The following is a 22136-nucleotide window of genomic DNA, read 5'->3' on the forward strand; positions in this document are numbered from 1 at the left end:
TGCTTCTGATGTCAGTAAAGAACAGATGGTGGCTGATCCCTATTGGTCACAAACAGGACTCTTCACTTGAGATGCTCTACATCTCAAAGCAGCCAACCGAAGGAGGATGACAAGAATCATTAGCCAACAGGTGCCTACCTGACCACGTACATTGCGACTGTGCTATTACTAAAGTATATAAATCTACATGCATCTAAATATGTACGCTGTTAACACGCTTATATAGTTATTATTGGCCATTTACAAGGCAGAAATTCAGTTTTCACAGATTCCAGAAGATGTCAGGAGCATATACCCACTCTCTGAAAGACTCAGCTGCAAATCTTCCCACTTCCTCCCACAGACGAGACCATGACAACCGTGAAAAAAATACCTCCCTCCCTGACGCCACCTCCCTTCACTGTTGCCATGACAAAGAAAACTACCAAGCACCAGCAGCTCTGCAGAGGATGGGAAGTCCTGATGCCGAGCTTGCAGGTCGGATTCTCTCCCGTCCCGAAAGCCATGTGTGCAAGCCTCACAGGACGGACTGACTAGACTTCTGGTCCAAGTGTTTAAGTATTTCTTCCACAACTGGTAAAACAACTGGTTTGCTTTTGAGAACTTACCATCCTTCAAGCCTCTGCCCTGGTTCAAAACTGTTAGACATCTACAAACCATATACATTGATTTTCTTTTCTCCTGGAGACACATGGGAAAACACGGATGCACTGTATTTGGACTTGGCTCCAGGGTTGGAGACATGACGGCTGTGAGATCTGTTCACACGCGGTACAGGGTGGAGAGCAGGACAACCCCGCCCTCTGCGTCTCAGAGGCATCTAGAGTGGAGACACCTGCCTGCCCCGCTGCTGGCCCCGCTCAGGGCCTCTGTGGAGCATCACCCAGTGCGCAGGGCTGCTTCATTCCCACACATACCAGCAGCGTGAAGCTGTGCTCCGGCCGCATCCCGTACTGCTGGACCAGCCGCTGTCGGGTCACGCTGGGGAGCTCAGGGAGCATGGCCCGGATCTGGTCGATGTCGATCACTTGCCGAGGGTCTGCGCCTTCGGGAGGCAGAGACGTGGTGTCGTAGAGGATCAGAGGAGGCAGGTTGGGCTCTGGCATAAATCTAGGCAGAGAGCAGACAGAACCTGAGCCTGGACTATCTCAATGAATTAGAACAGAAATCTACTGCTAAAGTGAATGCTTTGTACTGAGGCCATACTACTTGCAAATGTTTTCTTGGAAAAATCCTCAAACCGGCCACTGTGCACACACACAGAGTAATGATGAGAAAAAGGAGTATCCTAGAGCTGAGCTCGCCTCTGACTTACAATGTGGATAAATTATATATCGAAAAACAGCTTTAAGGCCAGGTGCTGGTGGTTCATGCCTGTAATCCTAGTTACTCGGGAGACTGAGATCTGAAGATGGAAACCAATCTGGGCAGGAACGTCCATGAGACTCTTATCATCAAGCAACCAGCCAAAAGCTGGAAGTAGAGGTAGGGCTCAAGTGGCAGAGTGCCAAGAATGCCAGGTTTGGGTGCAAAAAGTAAGAAACCGTGCCCAGACCCTGAGTTAGAGTCCCAGCACTGGCACCAAAACACAGCAGCAGCAGCAACAACAGAAAAACCCCAGGTTTGAAACAGTAAGACGAAATGACAACAATTTATTAGGAAGAAAAATGACTTCCCCGATTATGAAGTTTCTACTATCAGCAGGGTTTGTGTAATAGATAAAAAACACGGCGGGGGGAGTAGAGACCTTTCCTTCTTGAGAGTTATGGGTAGACTAGAAGGGGTGCGTAGGTGGATCCTAGGGCATTTTAGGGGCAGAGAAATTACTCTGATGATTCTGTAATGGTGGATGCATGTCATCATACAGATGCCAAAACCCAGAGACTGTACAACACTGCACCAAATGAACCCTACTTAGTGTGAACTACGGAATTTAGTTATCAATCAGGTACCAATCACCCATTCATCACTTGAAGGAACACATCTCATTAATTCAAGAGGTTGGTCATAGGAGACTGTGTGAACATGAGAAGTGAGTGGACAAGAACTCTGCACTTTCTACTCAACTTCACTAGAAGCCTACAACTGCTCTAAAAGTAAAGCCCATTATCTTTCAGTGTGGAAGCTTTGTCAACACCTAATGTTGTGAAGTGAGGATGCCTCTCCCTCTGTTCTATTCCAGTACCATTTTCTCTCTGTTGTAACCGTCAAAGGGCTCTGTAAGAGCAGGTAATGACAAACAAATGGTATCTAAAGTTACTAAACTAGAACTGCAAACAGCTTATCAACTCAATGTTAAATCTCTCCCACAAATCAATCTGACTTCTGTGAAGTTAAGAATAAACCAAAGGGAGGTTTCTGGTCTAAATGGCTGGAGTAGAAACCATTTTCTGAGCTGAAAGTTACTCAGTAAGAAAGCAGCACAAATACCATAGGGAGCAGCAATACTGAAGAACAAAGGAAGATCCTGGGAAAACAGTGTGAACCTAGAAGATCACAGCAATTAAGACAACCCTGATTTTGACAGACACATGATAGAAATCCTTGGAGTGAGGGCTACATTTGATCCTCACTGTGCAGCAATAGCTGTACTTTTGTATTCTGCACCTCACAACGGAGAGGTGGGCGACTTTCAACAACTTAAAACTGCCATCTTTGCAATCTGTTAACCTACGGGAAAGGGTAAAAGGCTCAATTTTGTTTGCAATCTATTTTAAAACTGTGTTTACTATTTGTTTGTAGACCTCTTGTTAAGTCCAACTTTTCCCCTCCTCAATGATAGAACTAAACCCAGAGTTTCAAGCATGCTAGGCATGAGCCATACCCTCAGCCCCCAACTTGTTTAATTGTCAATGACAACATATCATCCAAGGGTTAAAGGGAACTTCCATTAAGTTATATATTTCTTTTTTCATTTCCTTCCAAGGAATTTCAGTGTATTACAGACTTCACTGCTGAATGTAAGAATAAAAACACCCTAAGCTCCAACTTTAGCTGCCATCCTTTTAATTCAACTACAACCACCATGGCAGGGAAGTCAGAAATCAAGTATTTTCCAACATTTGAATCCTATTAAACAAGAAACTCTTAGGCTACCAAACCAAGAAGACGTTTTCTTCCAGTACACATAGAAAATAGGAACTCTTAAAATTTCCCTCAAGGTTATAACAACAAACATTCGTAACTATTCTCCAGGATCATTATATGTTGATTTTCAGATGGATTCGAGATACATCTTTAGCACTAAATATACAGTGGTGGTTTGTGACACAAGGAATAATCAATCACCTGTAGTCTTGTTTTCCTTCTTTATCTCTCATTGGCACAGTGCACCTATAACAGTTAAAGAAGAAAACATTAAGCAAACACTAGCAATGGCTAGCCTGCCTACAGAGAAGGGTTCAGCTCTGAGCATCTCCCAAAGGCAAGGTTTAAAGGTATGTCCCCTTGGGACCTCCTCCATCCTCCTGGGAGGTGAGAGAAACTGCAAGAGGTGGGGCCTAGTGGGAGGTCTTTCAGTCACTGAAGCAGATTGTAGGACCTCAATCTCCCATCTCTCTTGTTTACTGGCAATGAGGTAAATAGTTTAGCATATAGCCAGCTCAAACTCTAGCTGTTTTCAGTATTCTGCTTAAAGGATAAACCCCTCAAATTTCTGAGTCAGAAAATCAGGGTCACAGTTGTCACAGATAAAAGACATCCTTAGATTCAGGCTTTGGCTCTCCTCTACTGTAGCTGAAGCTGGTAGAGGTTGAACAGTGTATTTAAGGGAATAAAAATTCTTGCCTGGTGATCTGGAAGCAACAGAAAGTCTAGGATCTGAGACCAAGCATTTCTGTAGAAGGCTGGGGCAGTTTAAGTCTCTGAAGAGCTTCTCTAAAAGAGGAATGTTATATCCTTATAGGATGCAGGATCTTCTCGCTTTGCCAGTGCAGAGAACTACCAATGCAAACTTACCCCAACTTGCAATCAAATGAGCGAGTTTCATTCAGAATTTCACCTCCATTCTCAAGTTCACTAATTTGCCTCTGAATTTCATAGTCTACAAAAAAACACACCCACACCCACACAAACACAATAAATTAGTATAGTTTGATTATACCTTGCATCCATTCAGACAATAATTAGAAACCTTTCTCAGTCTTACAAGTTAAAAAAAAATAACCAAGAAAGTTGTTCACAATGACCCTTGCTTTGTAGGCTCTACTTTTCCTCCTCATTGCAATCGCCATGCTGGAAAGGGCCACAAGAAGCCCTACTCACTTTTTTATTTTGGGGGGGTGGGGAGTCCGGTCGTTGGGTCTGAACTCTGGGCCTGGGCGCTGTCCCTCAGCTCTTCAGCTCAAGGCTAGCGCTCTACCACTTGAGCCATAATGCCACTTCCGGCTTTTTTCTTTTTGCTTATGTGGTGCTGAGGAATCGAACCCAGGGCCTCAGGCATGCAAGGCAAGCGCTCTACCACTGAGCCACCTTCCCAGCCCCTCACTTGTTTATTTTTGAAGTAAAGCTCATTCAGGGAGATTAAACAAAGCAGTAGAGATTACTCAACTTGGCAGAAGTAGGACTTGGAGTAGCATGTAGATCTAAAGTGCACATATCTAAGACTGTTGTCTCATAGGAGCACCTGCAGATGGCTGCTAAGGGCCTGCCTTCTTCCCTCTCGCCCCTCTGGCAAAATCACATAAAATATGTGCATGTCTGTGCACATGCATTTTCCAGAGGAGAGAAAAGAGAGAGAGAGAGAGAGAGAGAGAGAGAGAGAGAGAGAGAGAGAGAGAGAGAGAGAGAGAGAGAGAGAGAGAGAGAGAGAGACTCCAAAATCTTATGTTCAAATGGATTTGTGACCCCAAAAGACTAGGAACCGTTGCTTCATGGCATGCTCCCTCACCATCTAACAAAACAAACAGGCTGTGGTAACCACCACTGCTAAGCACCCTGGTGAAAATACACCTTCCCCTTAGCTCCCTACAATAGCAGGTGCCACCTTCCCAGATTCAAACTCAGTTGCCAAGAAACAGCAATGCTCCAATCTGCCCATTTTGGTCCATCTCCCCTCAACTCCAATGCTCTGACTGACATGAGATGATACTTGAAAGGCCCAATGCTGGGAGAAAAAAAAATGAAGCTCATGATGGCAAAGCTTTGGTTCTTCTACTAGGAGCCCAACCACAGATTCTCTCTGACTGCTGCTCCAAAGGGCACTCGAACATAAAAAGCTTAGGGATGAACAAAAACCCTTCACAACTCATTACAGATGAACTCTACCAATATCTGCTTCTTGTTTGTTTTTTTAGGTCACCATCATTGCCTCCTAGTCTAATGGGTTCCAGAACACTACCATGTCCAAGGTGAAACGGAACTTCCTCCACTCACTCCAAGCTTGGGTTCACAAACTTGGGTTATACACATATGTTTCCCTGACTCACACATCAGATGGCCTCCCAAACAGGGACTGTTTTCCCTTTGAGAGACAAAAGCGGTCACTATCTTTAGTTAGCCCTCACTCGGGAACCTCCATCACCCACTACCAGCTATCGCTGGATCACTTTTAATGCCTATTTCCTGAACATGTGCAGAGACAAGAGTATCTTCTCTGAGGCAGACTGGCTATTTCAGGTTCAAGATATTCAAGACTGGAGTACTGTGTTGTACTGGTTCTAACACTTTTCTTGACAAGACCTGGGATCTTATTAAATGCTTAGGCTACCGTGCCATCTGGCAAACACCTTCAATAGTCTGGCTCTTGGTGAATTCTTTAAGGGATGATCTTTAATCTTTCTCTCTAGATACCTCTTTGGTTTAAGAAATCTTTGTAGATCACTGAGTTGTCTTCCCCTCAATTTAATCATCAGTTTCCTATAGGATTGCCCAGGTGTTTATTGTGTTACCCTGTTGTATTTTTAGTTACTACCATAAGTATAATCATTGATGAGATACCGTGTGTTCTCCAATAAGATCAGCCTTGACTGCACAGTCACATGGCACCTTATTCATTGAAAACAGTGAAAGGCAGGAAAACATACCAACCAATTAGGCCACACCACATCCAGTCCAATGAACAAACCTGACTTGATAAACAATGCAGTACACGGCAGAATCCAGCCACAATTCTTTTTGAATCCTCTCGTAAGGAGGTCCAGTCTATATCCCCTTCCTCTGAGTGTACTCTGAACTGAAGGTGCTACAGACAGACTATGCTTTGACCAGACTATGTTGGACGTGACATTGTGAGTTTTAGAGTTTAGGATCCAAGCAACCTTGAGGCTCCTGGGATGGTTCCCCTGGCAAATACAAAAGCCTAGGCTAGGTGAGTAAAGAACCAGACTATGTAGGTGGAGGAGCCTTCAGACACCCTGTACCCAGGCTTGCATGGGAGCGAGGTCATCTTAGACACTGCTTCCACTCACCTGCCCATCACCCACTGCTATCGGAGTGAGCAGAAGCAGGACTAGGAGAAGAACTACCCAGTCCACAGGTTTCTGTGTGATCCACTAAGACTAGAGGAGGCTTGTTACAGAGCAAGGGGTACCTGATACAAAGAGGAACAGAACAAATGATCATGTCATTCACCTATGGCTCTGGCCAAGAACCTGATGCTGTTAAGATTCTTCACTTCAGTCCGAATGCCCAGAGGTTCCCCAGGGTGATGCACGGATATATTGGCATCCACTCTTAGCTGGCCCTCTGGAGGGAGAAAAAAAAAGGCAATTTTGTAGAAATTATTTGAGGCAATAATAATGACTCACGCTTTAGCTTTAGGGAGGGCATGGTTGGTCCTGAGCAAGTGTCCTGGGCCTGAGGTTTGTGTATGTATACATGTGTGTACTTACATGCACAGTTGAGAAGTTTGGGATAGGCCAGCTGGAAAGATCGATATACATTTTGTACTTAAAAAAAAAAAGAACAATATTGGGGGGGCTGGGAATGTGGCTTAGTGGTAGAGTGCTTGCCTAGCACGCATGAAACCCTGGGTTCCATTCCTCAGCACCACATAAACAAAAAAAGCTGGAAGTGGTGCTGTGGCTCAAGTGGTAGAGTGCTAGCCTTGAGCAAAAGAAGCTCAGAGACAGTGCCCAGGCGCTGAGTTCAAGCCCCAGGACTGGCAAAAAAAGAAAAAAGAATAAAGTGGAGGTTTACTCTGCAGCTTTATTCTCAAGTGTTTGTTTGTTTTTCTCAAAGTATCAGAGCTGGGTTGGGGCGGGGGAAGGGTAGGGAGCTTCAAAAATGATTACCTGAAAGCCCTGCAGTGCTCTCCAAAGGAATGTGGATTTCTAACGGTGATTCTGTGAGATTTCTAAGACAATCCTTGAGAATTAACAGCTCAGGGGCACAAGCCAAAACCCTTTCTCCTTTCTCTTCCCTCCAGGTTCTGTATGTATCTCCCCACAAACACAAGTCCAATGAATCCTTGCCAAGTGCTGTAAGGATTCACTGTAGCAGAACACCTGCTGTTACAAAGGAAGGTGTCTGGGGTGGGACGGAGAGGGGGCTGACCTCATCCCAACAGGACCTTTTCTACTCCTGAAAATACCTCAGATTAGAACCCCTACAGAGGGGGCTTCTTGGAGAGGCTTTGGAAGAAGAGAGGGAGGCAAAAACCTCAAGACAAATCGAGATGAAGAAAGACGTCATCGCATTCTGACTAGATGCAATGGCGCAGGCCACTGGGGGAGAGGGACGCATAGAGGATTGGGGTTTAAAGCCAGATGGGGAAAAAAATGTTAGTGATACACTGTCTTCAAAATAAGTCAGGTACAGTGACACCTATAATCCCAACTAGGTGGAGGTAGGGGGATTGAGGTCTCAGGTAAAAAATGTGAGATCCATCTGAAAAATAATGAAAGTAAAAGGGCTGGGCAATGGATCAAGGGGTAGAGCACTTGCCTAGCAAACCTGTAGCCATCAGTTCAAACCAGAGTAGCACCACAATAAACAGATAGATAAGCAATCTCAAACCTGGGTGTTTGGATGGGCTAAATAAATACATTTCCAATATTTGACAACAAACACATAATAAAGTTAAAAAGAGAGAGAGACAAATGCCTTAATTCACAGAGACCCTTGACTGAGTTATCTCAGAGAGTGCTGAGATGTGGGGTTCAAGCATATACCAAGCATGTCCCTCCTCTTCCATCCTTCTGAGAAAGGGAACGGCTCAGCCCCTCTATGGCTCCACAAGCCTGGAAAGATGCCTTACAACTACCCTATCTCTACCACCGACTTCTCCACGTTTTTGTAGAGACCTTATTTTGAATCAGCTTTCGGACAAGTTATGCTTTTCTGTGTCTCAAGATGCTCTGTTAGCTAAGAACCTTGATGTCATCTTCCACTTTTCTGTTTTCTTGTCCCCATGTATTACTCTTGCATCCTTGGGACCAAACACCACACAGAAACAAGTCAGGGGAGAAAGGATCTATTTGAGATGAAGGTTCACAGACGTTCAACATCCACAGTTCTTGGCTCTGTGGATTCAGTGCCCATGGTGGTGGAACAATGGTGGAGGGTGGAGGGAGCATGTGGCAGAGGCGGCTCACCTCAGGGCACAGAGAAGAAGAGAGAGGAGCTTAGACATATGTAACCCTCAAAGACACTCTCCCAGGGACCAACTTCTTGCAGCTAGGCCCCACCTCTTACAACTTCCTGAACCTTCAAAGCAGCACGACTCATCGGAGACCAAGTGTATAACCCACGAGCCATGGGCTCAGCTCATATTCAAACGGTAACACTCACAACCAAACTGCCCGTGCTGTCCTCAAGTGCGTCCCTTCCAACACGCATCACCGCCACATGGGGCCACGTCCTCTCCATCCTTCTGTGGCCACCCCACTGAAGGTTTCTGATCTTGTCAAAGGACTCAGGCCTGACTAAGGGCTTTCCACAGCAGTGCCTCTTGCCCTGGTCCTCAGGACTTTCATCCTGGTACACTGTACCTTCACCACTCCGACAGCTTACTCAAGCACGACACAGCTCCACTGGCTCCTCTTCTCTGCCTCTGGGTACTCAAGAGCCCTCATCTAACTTAGTGGCTGCAGCCTACATGTTCCCATCATCCATTCTGTGGAGAGGCAATTTAAAAGATGCTTATGTTGGGTCTGTGAATTAACTAAATGCCTGGCAACCAGCTCCCAGTCCCCCCTCCCCCGTCCCCCCGGCACACACACAGCTCATCTTGCTTCTGTGTCCTTTGATCTGAGTCATTCTCTCCTGCAGAGAGAATTGGGCTCCAAGAAAGACAGGATTTACCACTGATACATATCTTTGGACAGAGGCAAACTGTCCCTCAGACAAGACAATATCTTCTCATCATCGTGAAGAAAACAGCAAAAGCTACAGACATCTGCATACCTTTCTCATCCCTGAAGACTGCTGAAGATGCACGGAAGTATTGTCATATAATAACTCTCCTTTCTCTGTCCTTCACTATAGCTCTTTATTTGACATAGGGGGGGAGTAGCTGGACTTTACACGGGACTCCTGGAGTTTGGGCCTGGGGTCTAAAGACTCAGACCATCTCCACTGGTGAGCCCACCTCCAGTGGGTGGAGCTCCTGCTGGCCTCCCTGCTCCTTCATGCTTACATCTGCCTCATTGCTGCTGCTGTTCCTCATCTACCTCTGTCCACCTTCAAGGTTCCCATGAAGTGTTACCATCAGCTTCTACCCAAACCCTCCCCAGTGAATGAACTTCCAGTTGTGGGTGTTCAAAACTACCAGAATATACACAGCCCAGGCCTGAGAAGTGAGCACGAGACCACCACCTGCTTGCACATCACCTCATCTTTATGCCCAGGGTGGGCCTGGACGACGTCCCCTCTTTCCCTGCTCAAGGACACTGCTCCTCAGGTAATCCCTCCCCCAGCGCCATCAATCTCTTTCTCAGCACTCCATCCAGTATGTACATATTTAATAGCATTTCTCATTAAGAAGACAAACAAAAGCCCAAAGACTTATTCCCTTGAGCTCAAGTTTTACTCCTTCAGTCATCTGGCTATTGTCTCTCTGCTTTCCTTTTCAGTAACTCCTCTCCAACAAGTCTGGGTTGTGCACAAACGATCTCTACCTTCTCACCTCCCATTTTCTCCTCCACCCACTTCAGCTGGGCTTCTGTACAAATGCCCTTATAGAAGATTCCAGCAACCTCCTAGCTGCCAATCTAGTGGAGGATGTATTTTGTCCTCACCTCATTGGATACCACAGCAGCAGGGGATGTGTGACCCTTCCTTCCTGAAGCATCTTCCTACCTCTGCTTCGGCAGCCTTCTGCTTGCTTGGTTTTCCTTCTGCCTCTAGGGATGCTCTAGTGCTCTCCTTCCTTTCCTAACTCATGGCTTCTTATTTATTCACTCTCTCTCTGTAGAGGTACCTGGTTTTAAACACCACCTCTGTGCCCTTGACCGCTTGATTGCTCTCTTTAGCCCAGGTCTCTCCTCTGAGCGCCATACCAGGTGCCATAGGCACTACAGGACCTGGCTTGTCCTTTCCCAAACACATGCTTACCCTCACCTTTTCAACACTACCTACTCCTCAACTTCCTTGAAGGCAACCTTCCTCTCCCCATCTCTGATCTTTCCCACTGGTCTATTACAAACCTTCTTATTCTTAAGAACCATCTTGAGCTGGGCACCAGTGGCTCACGCCTGTAATCCTAGCTACCCAAGAGGCTGAGATCTGAGGATCACAGTTCAAAGCCAGCCTGGGCAGGAAAGTCCATGAGACTCTATCTCCAATTAACCACCAGAAAACTGGAAGTAGTGCTGTGGATCAAGTGGTAGAGAGCTCACCTTGAGCTGAAGAGCTCAGGGGCAGTCCACAGGACCAGAGTTCAAGCCCCAGGGCTGACAAAAAAAAAAAAAAAAAGAACCATCTTGAACTACCCAATTATCTCTCCACTGTCCCTGCCACCAGCGCTGTCAAACAGGGTCACCTTCCATCTGAACTACAGCAAGCATCTCACAACTGGTCACATGATCCTCTTCTTACCCTAAGAAATGCACATTCCTTGGAGCAGCTGGAGTGTTTTTCTAAAATCACTAGTCAGACCATGTCATAGTCTCATTTAGAACCTTCCAGCACTTTCCCAGGGCACCTGGGCAGAAATCTAAACTTTAGGTCTTTATATGGAATCTGGCCCTCACCTAACCTTTCTGATTTTCTCTGTTGTCACAGCTCTTCTGCTCTCCCTGAGGGGACTTCCAGCACCTTGACTGCCTAGGGACACATTCTGTGTTCTTTCTTACCTCCCATCCTCAGCCCTGGCTGCTTTCTGGAATGCCAATCCCTAGCTCTGTTGCCTGGGGCCACAAAGCATTCTTCATACTCCCTCCTCCCCACAAGCCCAGGGTCCTTACACAGCATTATCATCTTCCAAACTAGAACTCACTGTCACCACATCCCATTTCTTTGAAGCACTTACCATCATAATTATTTCACGTGTTTATGTACCTATTTGTCTCCCTCACAAATATGATCTCTATGTGGCAGGGACAAGGTGTTTTTCAGCACCTAGAGCTGAGACTGGCCCAATGGTGGTTGCTAATAAATTAAACTTTGCTGAGCACTGAATGCCAACACTGGCATTTTCCTGAGCAATGAGTAAGGAGGCAGGGCTCTCTCTCCCAGTAGGTTTCGGATAGGTTCTCAACTCCTGTCTGAATAGGATTAATATCCAGTTGGAATCATCTGAAAGGCCCATTAAGCTTAAAAGAAAACTCCTGGAATATACCAAACTGCTCAATCAAGTCTCAATACTTAGAAGACAACTTTTTTTTCTTCTTTTTTTAAACTCAGGGAACCCTGAATTACTCACTTGCTTTTAAAAATGAAACGATCTTTCACAATTTAGAATTCTAATTTGGAAGAAGAATAAAAGCATGAATTTGAGTCTCTCCCAGAGAAGCCCATACTACATAAATGTCTGAGAGGAATCATTTAGTATCCTGCAGTGCTGAAAGAGAGTTCGCTAGCCCAGATTCAAATATAGCATCAAACATTAACAAAAGACACTTTAGCCAGTGAAGACAAAATACCTTTTAAACAAATTAAGTTAAATTGCCTCAAGTGCATGAAAGCCTTACCAGGCAGGTTTACTTCGCCGCGTTCTGTCCCACTGAGGGTGGGCCTCCAGTCACACACTCCATCTCTACCTCCAGAACAGAGATTTGTAACCACAAACTAAACACGATACCACTGAGCACAGTGAGGGAGTGCAGTTAGCTATTTTTTTTTTCTAAAACACATTCACACAACAGAAATATAACACTGGGATAGAAAACTGTTTCTGCAAACAGCAGGGCCTGGAACTTTGGTAGGAAGGTCTGTTCAGCTATCTTGTTCTGGTTGCTGAATTTACTCCAAAACGGAAATACAAGACGTAGCAGGAAAAACAAAAGGAAAAAAATACATTGTTTTGTGGTGCTGGGGAGGGAACGGGGTAGGCTCTACCACTGAGCCACATGCCGGCCAAGAGGGATCAAGTTCTATGGAGCATAGTTCACAATGCTTATTCATCCAGATGGGTGGAGATACCATAAAAGCAGTCCTGTTGATTACTGTTAATAGAAGCACATCTACCCAGTACAGGCTTTCTGCCAGGCTCTGTGCTATTTTATATAATCATTACATCCATTCCCTATAATATGGTTTTAATGATAAAGCCACTTAAACATCCCTGTGGCATTTCAAACTTTGCACTTTTCCCTTTCTTTCTTTCTTCCTTCCTTCCTTCCTTATCTTGGAGCTTGAATTCAGGACCTGGGCACTGTCCATGAGCTTTTCTGCTCAAAGCTAATAATGCTCTACCACTTGAGCCACATCTCCACTTCTGGCTTTTTAGTGGTTAATTGGAGATATGAGTCTCATAGACTTTCCTGCCCAGGCTGGCTTTGAACCACGATCCTCAAATCTCAGCCTTCTGAGATTTGGATTATGGGTGTGAGCCACTAGTGCCCGGTGCAACCTTGCATTTCTAAGAAGGAATTCCAAACCTTTACTCATGAAGTCATTCCTCTCTGAGTCTCCTCAGCTCTACCTGATGTCTGTCTCTGAGGGTTTTCCTAAGTTCCTACTGCTAGAAATGATAGGCCCAGACTCCAACCCAGGTCCAGGTCCCTGGAGCCCTCAGTGACTACAGTCTACTATCTATCTCTTTGAGGAGCCATCTATGGTAATGACAGTGTCATGGCTGCCATTGAGGACTTGTGTGACAAAATGCTTAAAGGATCTTGGACTTCTTTACCCAGGTTCAATCCTAGCTCAGGTGCTGCTCGTGAACCTTGAGCAAATAACCTGACCTGCCTGAGCCTTGGTTTCCCCACCTGTACAACAAACCAGATATTGCCATTCCCAGGAATGTCCTAATGTTTAAATGGGATGATAAATCAATTTTTTCAAAATGTCTAGTGAATCGAGGGGCACATATTAACCATCCCGAATAACAGATACTACTGTCACTGGGATGCTTAGTAGGACTACTCTGGAACACATTCCATTTAAAATGTTGCTTTGAGGATCTCAATAGAGGTGACATACTATCCACCATGAAGTGACTCGGGCTTTCTGCACAGTGATCAATGCTCATCAGCAAAGCTATCAAAAACTCACTCAGTGGTTCTCCTGAGTTATGCTTCATTCTGAAAGCACCATGCCTACTGGGCTTCTGTGTCCCCTCTTCAGAGTGGCCCTCATTTCCAGTCTCCAGTCCTGACACCAGTGGGCCGCAGTGGCGGTGGACAGGAAAGAATGCAAAGACGTTTAGACTAATAAGATGCCAAGAAGTCAAATTCCTGCAGACTCCAGCAACCCTCAACACTTGAGAACAACCAAGAACTCAGTTGCTATGCTCCAAGCAAAGCTGCTAGATTTGTGTTTAAGAAAAACAAAAAGTGTCACAACAAATGAGATTTAATGAACACTTTCAGCTGTCACTGCCTCATGAGTTCTTGCCACTGTGGTTTATCTCTTGGCAAGTACCCAGATGGGACTCTTTCTCAGTGAAGAGGTAGCTTGTTTATTATTCTACAGGGTTCATAAGAATCTCAGTAATTCTGAAGAAAAGAAAGCATTTTCTAAATTGATAGAGAATCAATGCTTAGTACATTCAGGGATAACCATCCAACCTGCCCAGATTTCATTTATGTTCTGTGGATAAAAAAGCCACATGAGCGATATGTGGAAAATAGAGAACTCTTCTACTCTAATGTAGTGTTATTTCTGTAAGGGAAACCTGCAGGCCACTAACCTTTATGCCACTCAAACTCACGTGGCTCTTTCTCCCGTCTTAAGCTTAAAGAAGATGATAGAAAATAAGCAAGTTCTGCCTGCAGATTCATCTTGTTCAGGACCGATGTTACAATGCATTGCTTGTAAGAAGTCCTGTGTGACAAATGTGGCATTATGAATTCGGCAGACCCGTAACATGCAAACACATTCTGTGAAACGACAGGGTGCTACCCCACAGGGAGGTGACTGCCATCAGAAATGTGACCTCTGACTGTACCACAGGGGGCTACAGAAATACAACCACGTGTAGAACCTACAGGCTAGCCACTGAGCTTTAACCACATTTGTGATCTTTATATCTGACTTACAAACATTTAAAAGGTACACTTGAGCCTATTTCTACTTCTAGCTTTTTGCTGGGTAATCAGTGATTCTGAGTCTCTCAGATTTGTCTGTGGGCTCTGGGCCTCAGTCCTCTGCTCTTAGACTCCCAAGTAGCTAGGGTTCTAGGTGTGAGTCACCAATGGCTGGCTCTAAAAATTACTCTTGATGAACAAAGACCTCTTTCTGAGAAAAATTAAATTATAGGCACTTCATGAATCCTTACAGTTTTGACATAAGAAGCTGGGTGAAGATATCTAGTCTTCTGATTCTCATGCTTGTTTTCTTAGGCTCAAGGCCTTTGTACTGTTGTTATTTGTGTGTTTAGTTTGGGTTTTGAAAATAGAAAATAGTCTAGGAAAATTTAAAAAAAAAAGCTGAGGTACAGAGGTTGAACATGGAATATGAACAAACTCAATACAAAGGATGGGAGACAACAAAACCTGGTTCAGAAGAGAACCAGCAGGCAGAGCAGGAAAAGGTACAGAAGGAGGAACACTGGCCTCTACCTGCCATGATTGCCTGGCTGGTCCCCAGGGCTTGGAGGATCAGCTGTAGCTCCCTGACAACCATGGCGGCCTCTTCTCCACAGCTCAGGTCAGGCTCCAGGACCACTTCCAGAAGGCCAACTCCTAATGAAAAAGAGGCAGGTCAGTCCAGCAGTCCAGGTCCGTACACCAACTGATAAAGTAGGCAGAAGTCTTATGAATACTTTGTGTTAATTAAGAACCCTCAAAGTGGTTCCAGGCACAAAACTGTTTATCCCTTTCACCCCATTTTGTGATGATTAACTCTGGTCCACTTTTTTTAAACACCTGCTTCAATGATTCCAGCTTTGTGACTAGGAGCACAAGGCTGCCTGATCTTAGTGGTACAGGACTGGCAGGCCCAGCAGTAAGCACAGTTTAAGCTGTGTTCTCTCATCAGCTCTGCCAGTATCAACATAGATATGGTGATCTCTGACTGTCAGGCTCCTCTGCTGCTTTCTCAACTCATTTGGGAAAAGTCTAGAAGGGAAAAGAAATGCCTGAAACCCAAGAGCTGAGGAAGTAAAAAGTGGTGAGAACATGCCAAGCCTACCGGCCCTGTTCAAGTCAATGAGCGTCTGGGATCTCAGGTCATCGTGGAGGCTTTTGCCACTGTCTTGTTCCAGCTGGATCTGTTTGATCCTCACCGTCCTGGAGGCCAGCTGACTCTGCCTCTTCCCAACATAGACGCCATATGTCAAGTTCCCGTCGGCAGCGATCGGGAGCCTCTGCTGGGTAATCTGGTAGCCAGCCTGCACCCAAACAAATAGGGGTTACAGAGTCACTACCCCACAACCAGAGCTGGGATCCAGTACATTGCACCTTTAATGTCACATCAGAAAGGCCTACTTGAACAAAAGAAAAAAAAAAGAAGCAGTAAGAAGGAAACAATGAGTTCATGCATGGATGACATAATTGAGGCCGACTTCTGGCTTTCTTCAGCACCCCCTTACCTTTCTTCAGCCCCCCTCTCCCAAGCATGCAATTAGCACACAAATCCCATCTTCCTTACTCAAGTGCCATTTTGGGGAGTAACAATAATCTCACTGTCAGAGGCCCCCTACAAGAAGAATTTATTGTTTTCATTTAGCTCATTAGCCTGCACTCTGCATCTCATTACAGGGCTCCTGACAGAGCCTCCTTTATTAGGAAATGCTGCCTAAGCATTTTTGCCGTCACTTTGAACACGAGAGACAGTACGTTTCAACTTGTTTTGGTTCTGCTCTCTCAGCTAAGCAATCCAGACCAGCTCTTCTCCCTGACTCAACTTCCCTCACTCCTGTAGCAAGAAATGCTGTGATGCTCACACTCAGCCAATGGAAAGCAACGCAATACAGAAATACCAATGGATGGTGTGAGGACTCTCTTCTTCCTTCTAAGTGGAGAGGAAGAATTACTTCCTGATACATCCATGCATCAGCACACACAAACGAGATGGCAGATCAGTGTGGAGACCTGGGCAGGAACAAGGCATAACCGCTAGATCTGTGGCGCTTGCTGAGTGCTTGGACACTCCTCTCAGTATGTTACATGCATTTAATCCCGTGACAGCCCTAGGAAACGGAACAAGGCTCAGCGGGGGAAGGACCTGGCCCAAAGCCACACACAGATCCAGGAAGTCTCCAGGATGCTAAATCTGAATTTCAGATAAACAATGAAGACTTTTTGTAATATAAGTACATCCCATGCAATATTAGGTTAACACTGGTTTTGAATTAGCTGATCTACCTAGACTAGAAAAAAAGGCCATAGATCACTAAAAATATTCTTTTCATTACATATTTCTAAGCTCCTACCTTAGTCAAACCAGTGATAATACCTTTTCTGGTGGGTAGTACTAGGAACTGAACTCAGCTTTTGCTAGGCAAAAGCTCTACCACTTGGGACACAGTTCCAGGCTGTTGTTTTGTTTTGTGTTTTTTTTTTTAATTTAGTTTTTCAGGTAGGGTCTTCAGCTTTAGCTAGAGGCAGGTTTCTAACAGTAATCTTCCTATTACTACCTCCAGCATAGCTAGGATTACAGGTTATGTGCCAATATGCCTGGCCTTGGTTATTACCCTAAAAAAGAATACTAGAAAATGTGGTTGTGGATATATCTCAGTGGTAGAGCACTTGTACTGAGTATGATCTCTCTCTCTCTCTCTCTTTCTTTCTCTCTTTCTCTCTCTCTCACACAGACACACACACACTATGAAAAAAATACTGCTTAATTATTTTGAATGTATACAGCAGAACTTACAGAAATGCTGAAAGTCAGAAGGAAGAAGAAGCTGTAACTGCAGAACTGAGGTCCTACTTGTACCCTTGCCTTTATCCACTAAAACCCCACTCTCCTAAATCTTCAGCTCAAGGGGGTAAATTATCACTGCTGTTTTTCTAAATCTCAAGGACAGTATTGCTATTAAGGTTCAAATCAGATGATACATTATTTTCAGAAATCTATTCTACATTCCAGTTGTCTTCTACGTCAATATTATGAAACACTGGGCTCTCATTCACACTGACATTGGTTAAAGAAAAAAATTTACAATTTTAAGACAAAAGCAGGTAAATATTGAGCTTACTGATCAGCCAATTACTGTTGATCATGCAGGCTTCGGGTTCATGTTTCCTCTGACTATTGCCTACTTACTTGCTCCTTGGGAGATGGCAGAAATGTCTCCAAAGGAGATAGCCTTCTTATTGGGAACATTACCTCTCAATGAAGAGAGTCAGTGGACACTGATGATGACATCAGCCACAAAGTTCACCTTTGTCCTACCAGGCAATTAGCACCAACACTATGGCGGTGCCAAACCTGATAACACTGGCTACGCCTAGTCCCTGTTCAATTAGGAGCAAGCCACCAGAGCATGAGGCTAAGCAAGGAGGCAGCAATCAGGAAAATCGCATCCAATCTAGCAAACATCAGGGGGCGCCTGCCTTCATCAGGGCTGGACACAACTTCCAGCAGCGATGGACGGAATGCTGATTGGAACATGACAGGCTCTCGGCCCCTCTCCCTTGCTCCCTGCTCCAGAGGCAGGGCTGAGAACTCCCGGCTGACGGATCACAAAGCGTACTTACAGGGAGGTCGGCATAGAAGTAGTGCTTCCTGTCAAACAAGGACTTCTTGTTGATGCGGCAGTTCAGTGCCAGGCCCGTCATCACTGCGGCTTCCACACACCTCCTGTTGAGAACCTGTGGACACACACACCGGCTCTGCTCACAAACACAAACGCTTCCCGCACAGACATCCTCCCTGGAGAGTCAACTCAGGCACCAGCTCTGGTTCTCTGTCAGGGCAGCCCTGAGCCACAAGCTCACTGGTTACAAAGGGTACTGAAAAGAGAGGTATGCTGGGGTGGGTCCCACTGGATACTTGGAAAAACTGCCAGTTAGGAGCCCCTTCCTCCAATACCTGACATCAAATGAACACACAGAGTCCCAGAAAGGCTCAGCGGGGCAGGCCTACCTGGAACAGGCATCCCACTCTCTCTACAAACAGACTCAGAGCTTGAGGGATGCACTCAAGGCACAGGTTTCCTCAGGGGCACAGCTCAGCAAACCACCTGCTCCACTGCTGTGGGGTGGAAGGGAGAGGTACAGGTGGGTCCCAGAGGCTGATGGGCACGGCTTCGTTGCTCTGGCTAGCTCGGTGACAAGAGCTTTGATTTCCCCATCTCCGAAAGGGAGATTTAATGGCTACCCTGCAGCACGGATAAAGTAACAGCTGGAGCACCTGCCCTTGCCTAGGGACTCAAGAAATAGTTTGTTCTCACTTGGGAAAGACTTGTGAGGACATGGTGCTAGCAGATAAAATGTACCACTGTATGTTATTAAAGCATTTGGCATATGAGCATTTCTATCTAGTGTTCTATCTAACATATACTGTACTTCTTTTATCTTTTACTTAGCATAGATAAGGCTTTCCAGTGAAGCGGTTTTTCACATTCCGTATTTTACCTCAGCCATGCAGCCATCCTATAAGGAAAGAATTAGTATTATTTCAACATTTTGGATAAAGGAAAATGAGGTGCCAGAGAGACTAGGCGACTTGCCTTAAATGCCAATGATAAAGCTGGTTCTGAGGTCCACAGGTGCCTATGTCCTTGCCCAGGTGACAAGTACAGTCCCTGGGGCTCAGGCACTCACTCTCTGGGATAGTGATACAACCCGACTGAAAAACACAGACTTAACAACAAACTATGGAGTTGGGTGTCAATGGCTCACACCTGTACTTCTATCTACTTAGGAGGTTAAGATCTAAGGATGGTGGTTTGAGACCAACCTAGGCAGGAAAGTATGAAACTCTTATCTCCAATTAACCACCACAAAGCTAGAAGTAGAGCTGTGGCAGAAGTGGTAGGGCACCAGCCTGGAGTGACAAAGCTAAGGGACAGTGCCCAGGCCCTGAGTTCAATGCTCAGGACTGGTATACACACACACACACACACACAACCATTAGTACCACTACTACCACCACTACCAACAACAAAAGACCCAAACTATGAAAAAATGTACTAGTCATCTCTACTTAGTGGAATACATCTCTCTCCAAAGAAATTCCTCCCCTTGTGACATCACATTCCTCGTTTTAGGAATGCAGGTTACCAATGGAGCCACTTAACTATTTCAAGTTCTTCCCTCTGAGCCTAATAATGTTGTCAACTTTGTGATCATAAGGCTTTTCAAGAAAGAATGCTCTAATTATTGATGTGGTCCCTCCTTAGACCTTGGCATCTCACCCAGGTTGCTACTGCAATACAAACAGAGATGAGGGAGAGTCTTGCCAGACTAAACCTGGTGACTGGGGTCACAGAACAGACCATGAGCTGTGCTTGCCTGGGGTCAGGCCACAGGATGGCTCATATATACAGTGTCCACTTCCCTGGTCTGCACTCGTTTTGCTTGCTCCCTCTCACTGTTTTTCATATATATATATATATATATATATATATATATATATATATATGGTTTTATTGTAAAAATACTGTACAGAGGGGTTACAGTTACATGAGTAAAGTAATGAGTACATTTCCTACCGAGCATTGTTACATCTTCCTTTGTTTTTCCCCTACTATCCCTTCCCCATCTCCCCAACTCTTCCCTCCCCCCTCCCCAAGTTGTAAAGTTCGTTTTCAACATAGTGTCTTGTACATCTCATTGTTACAATGAGTCAACCTATACCCATTTTGTTCTTTCCCTTCCCATCAGGGCACCACATCAAATACAGTGAAAATGGGCTATACCATGGGGGAGGAATATACAAGAGAAACAAGAAATATCACATAGTACGTTTTAAATGCATAGTATGTTTTAAAAACAATAGCAAGCAAGAAAAAACCACTTTGTCCCCATCTTGGGGTTCATTTCACTTACCATCATCTTATCTGGTCATATGTACAAAGCTTTTGACCTTTTCTGCTTGGCCTAGACTTATACTAGTTATTGCAAATAAGGGAAAATATGGGACCTATGTTCTTTGGGCCTGGTTTACTTCACTTAATATAACTTTTTCTAAGTCTTTCCATTTACTAAAAAATGGGGCAGTATCATTCTTTTTGATGGAGGCATAGATATCCATTGTATAAATATACCACATTTTCTTGATCCATTCATCTACTGAGGGGCATCTGGGTTGGTTCCACATCTTAGCTACAGTAAATAATGCTGCAATAAACACAGTTGTGCTGGTAGTTTTAGAATGGCCTTGTTTGTGATCATCTGGGTAAATGCCCCAAAGTAGGATTGCTGGGTCGCAGGGGAGCTCTATGCGGAGTCTTTTGAAGAAACTCCATACTGCTTTCCAAAGCCTCTCACTGTTTTTCTAACCTCTATTTTCCCTCTTATTTTGGCCCCATCTGCTCCTTTGGGGCCAACCTGCTTCCTCCCTCGAGCATGAAGAGTCCCCAGGTCTTTTTGTTTATTTATTTTAATTTTTTTTTTGTCGGTTGTGGAGCCTGAACTGAGAGCCTGATCCTCAGCTCTTCAGCTCAAGGTTAGCACTCTACCACTTGGGCCACAGCGCCACTTCTGGCTTTTTCTGATTATGTGGTTCTGAGGAATCGAACCCAGGGCCTCATGCATGCAAGGCAAGCATTCTACCACTGAGCCACCTTCCCAGCCCCATTTTGTTTATTTTTGAACATGCATAATATACTGTTTGTGCCTGGCACTGGGAGGCAGTGTGCGCAGTTGCAGGCAATCAGAGACTCTCATTGTGCTCAAAGCACATTCAAGCACAGCCGCACTTGATAAACCATCCATTTCCAAAGAATACAAATGCAGTAAAACACACAAATATCAGAGTGATAGTGAATATACTTTAATCTTTTTTTGATGATTTAGGAGGCCTGAAGTACTTCAGGGTCAGAATTATAAGCATCAATCATCGCCACACTACAGTTGCACAGAGGAGCTAGTAAACAGAGAGCGCCAGTTAAAAGAATGCCAAGAAAAGAGAATTTATTATGATCTTAGTCAAGCTGCTTCTGACAGATGGAGGGCCAGGTCAGCATGTTCTGAGGATAGGATGCCCAAGTGGAAATTCAACTTGGACTCTCCTCATTCCAGAATGTTCCTTAAATGCCTATAAGATACTAAGACACTAAACATAAGATAAGGGACATGGAGATAAATAGGACTCTGTCTGTCCTCAATGAACCTGCAGGACCAAGTGAACTGGATTTCCAGCATCTCCACTGTTCTTTTCAAGCCCACTTTCTATACCAGGGTGAACCAAAAATGTTCGTGTGGCAATTGCTGTCTAAAACCCCTCATGGCCCAGGAGGAGGGCCAGGTTCTCACACAATCTAGCTCCTCTTGTGTGTTCGATCCATCCCTTACTAAGCTTTCCCACCCCCAACCTTTGCTCATAAATCTACAGCTCTTCTGTCTCTTCCTAGCCTTCTTCCCTTCAAAATCAAACTGAGATGCCACCACCCGTTTTAACTTTCTGAAACACTCATTACTAGTCCCTGGCATATGGAGAGTTTGGTGTGGGCCACCCAAAGATGTCGAGAAATGATGGTG

At 44.9% G+C, this 22136-nt stretch overlaps 1 protein-coding gene across 2 annotated transcripts in view; it reads right to left on the reverse strand.

The window, feature by feature from the left end:
- Gatb (glutamyl-tRNA amidotransferase subunit B) overlaps nucleotides 1-22136 on the reverse strand; it is a 69967-nt gene that overhangs the window by 23168 nt on the left and 24663 nt on the right. For both annotated transcript variants that reach the window (XM_070022204.1, XM_070022205.1), the window contains exons 3-9: nucleotides 18189-18302; nucleotides 15676-15874; nucleotides 15105-15227; nucleotides 6571-6684; nucleotides 3958-4042; nucleotides 3289-3333; nucleotides 918-1110 (exon numbers count right to left, since the gene is read on the reverse strand). In XM_070022204.1, coding sequence (XP_069878305.1) covers nucleotides 918-1110; nucleotides 3289-3333; nucleotides 3958-4042; nucleotides 6571-6684; nucleotides 15105-15227; nucleotides 15676-15874; nucleotides 18189-18302 — 873 coding nt within the window. The remainder of the gene's footprint in view (nucleotides 1-917; nucleotides 1111-3288; nucleotides 3334-3957; nucleotides 4043-6570; nucleotides 6685-15104; nucleotides 15228-15675; nucleotides 15875-18188; nucleotides 18303-22136) is intronic.

Source organism: Dipodomys merriami, unplaced genomic scaffold, assembly GCF_024711535.1.
Source record: "Dipodomys merriami isolate MVZ:Mamm:240054 unplaced genomic scaffold, mDipMer1.0.p SCAF_15, whole genome shotgun sequence".
NCBI classification, from domain to species: domain Eukaryota; kingdom Metazoa; phylum Chordata; class Mammalia; order Rodentia; family Heteromyidae; genus Dipodomys; species Dipodomys merriami.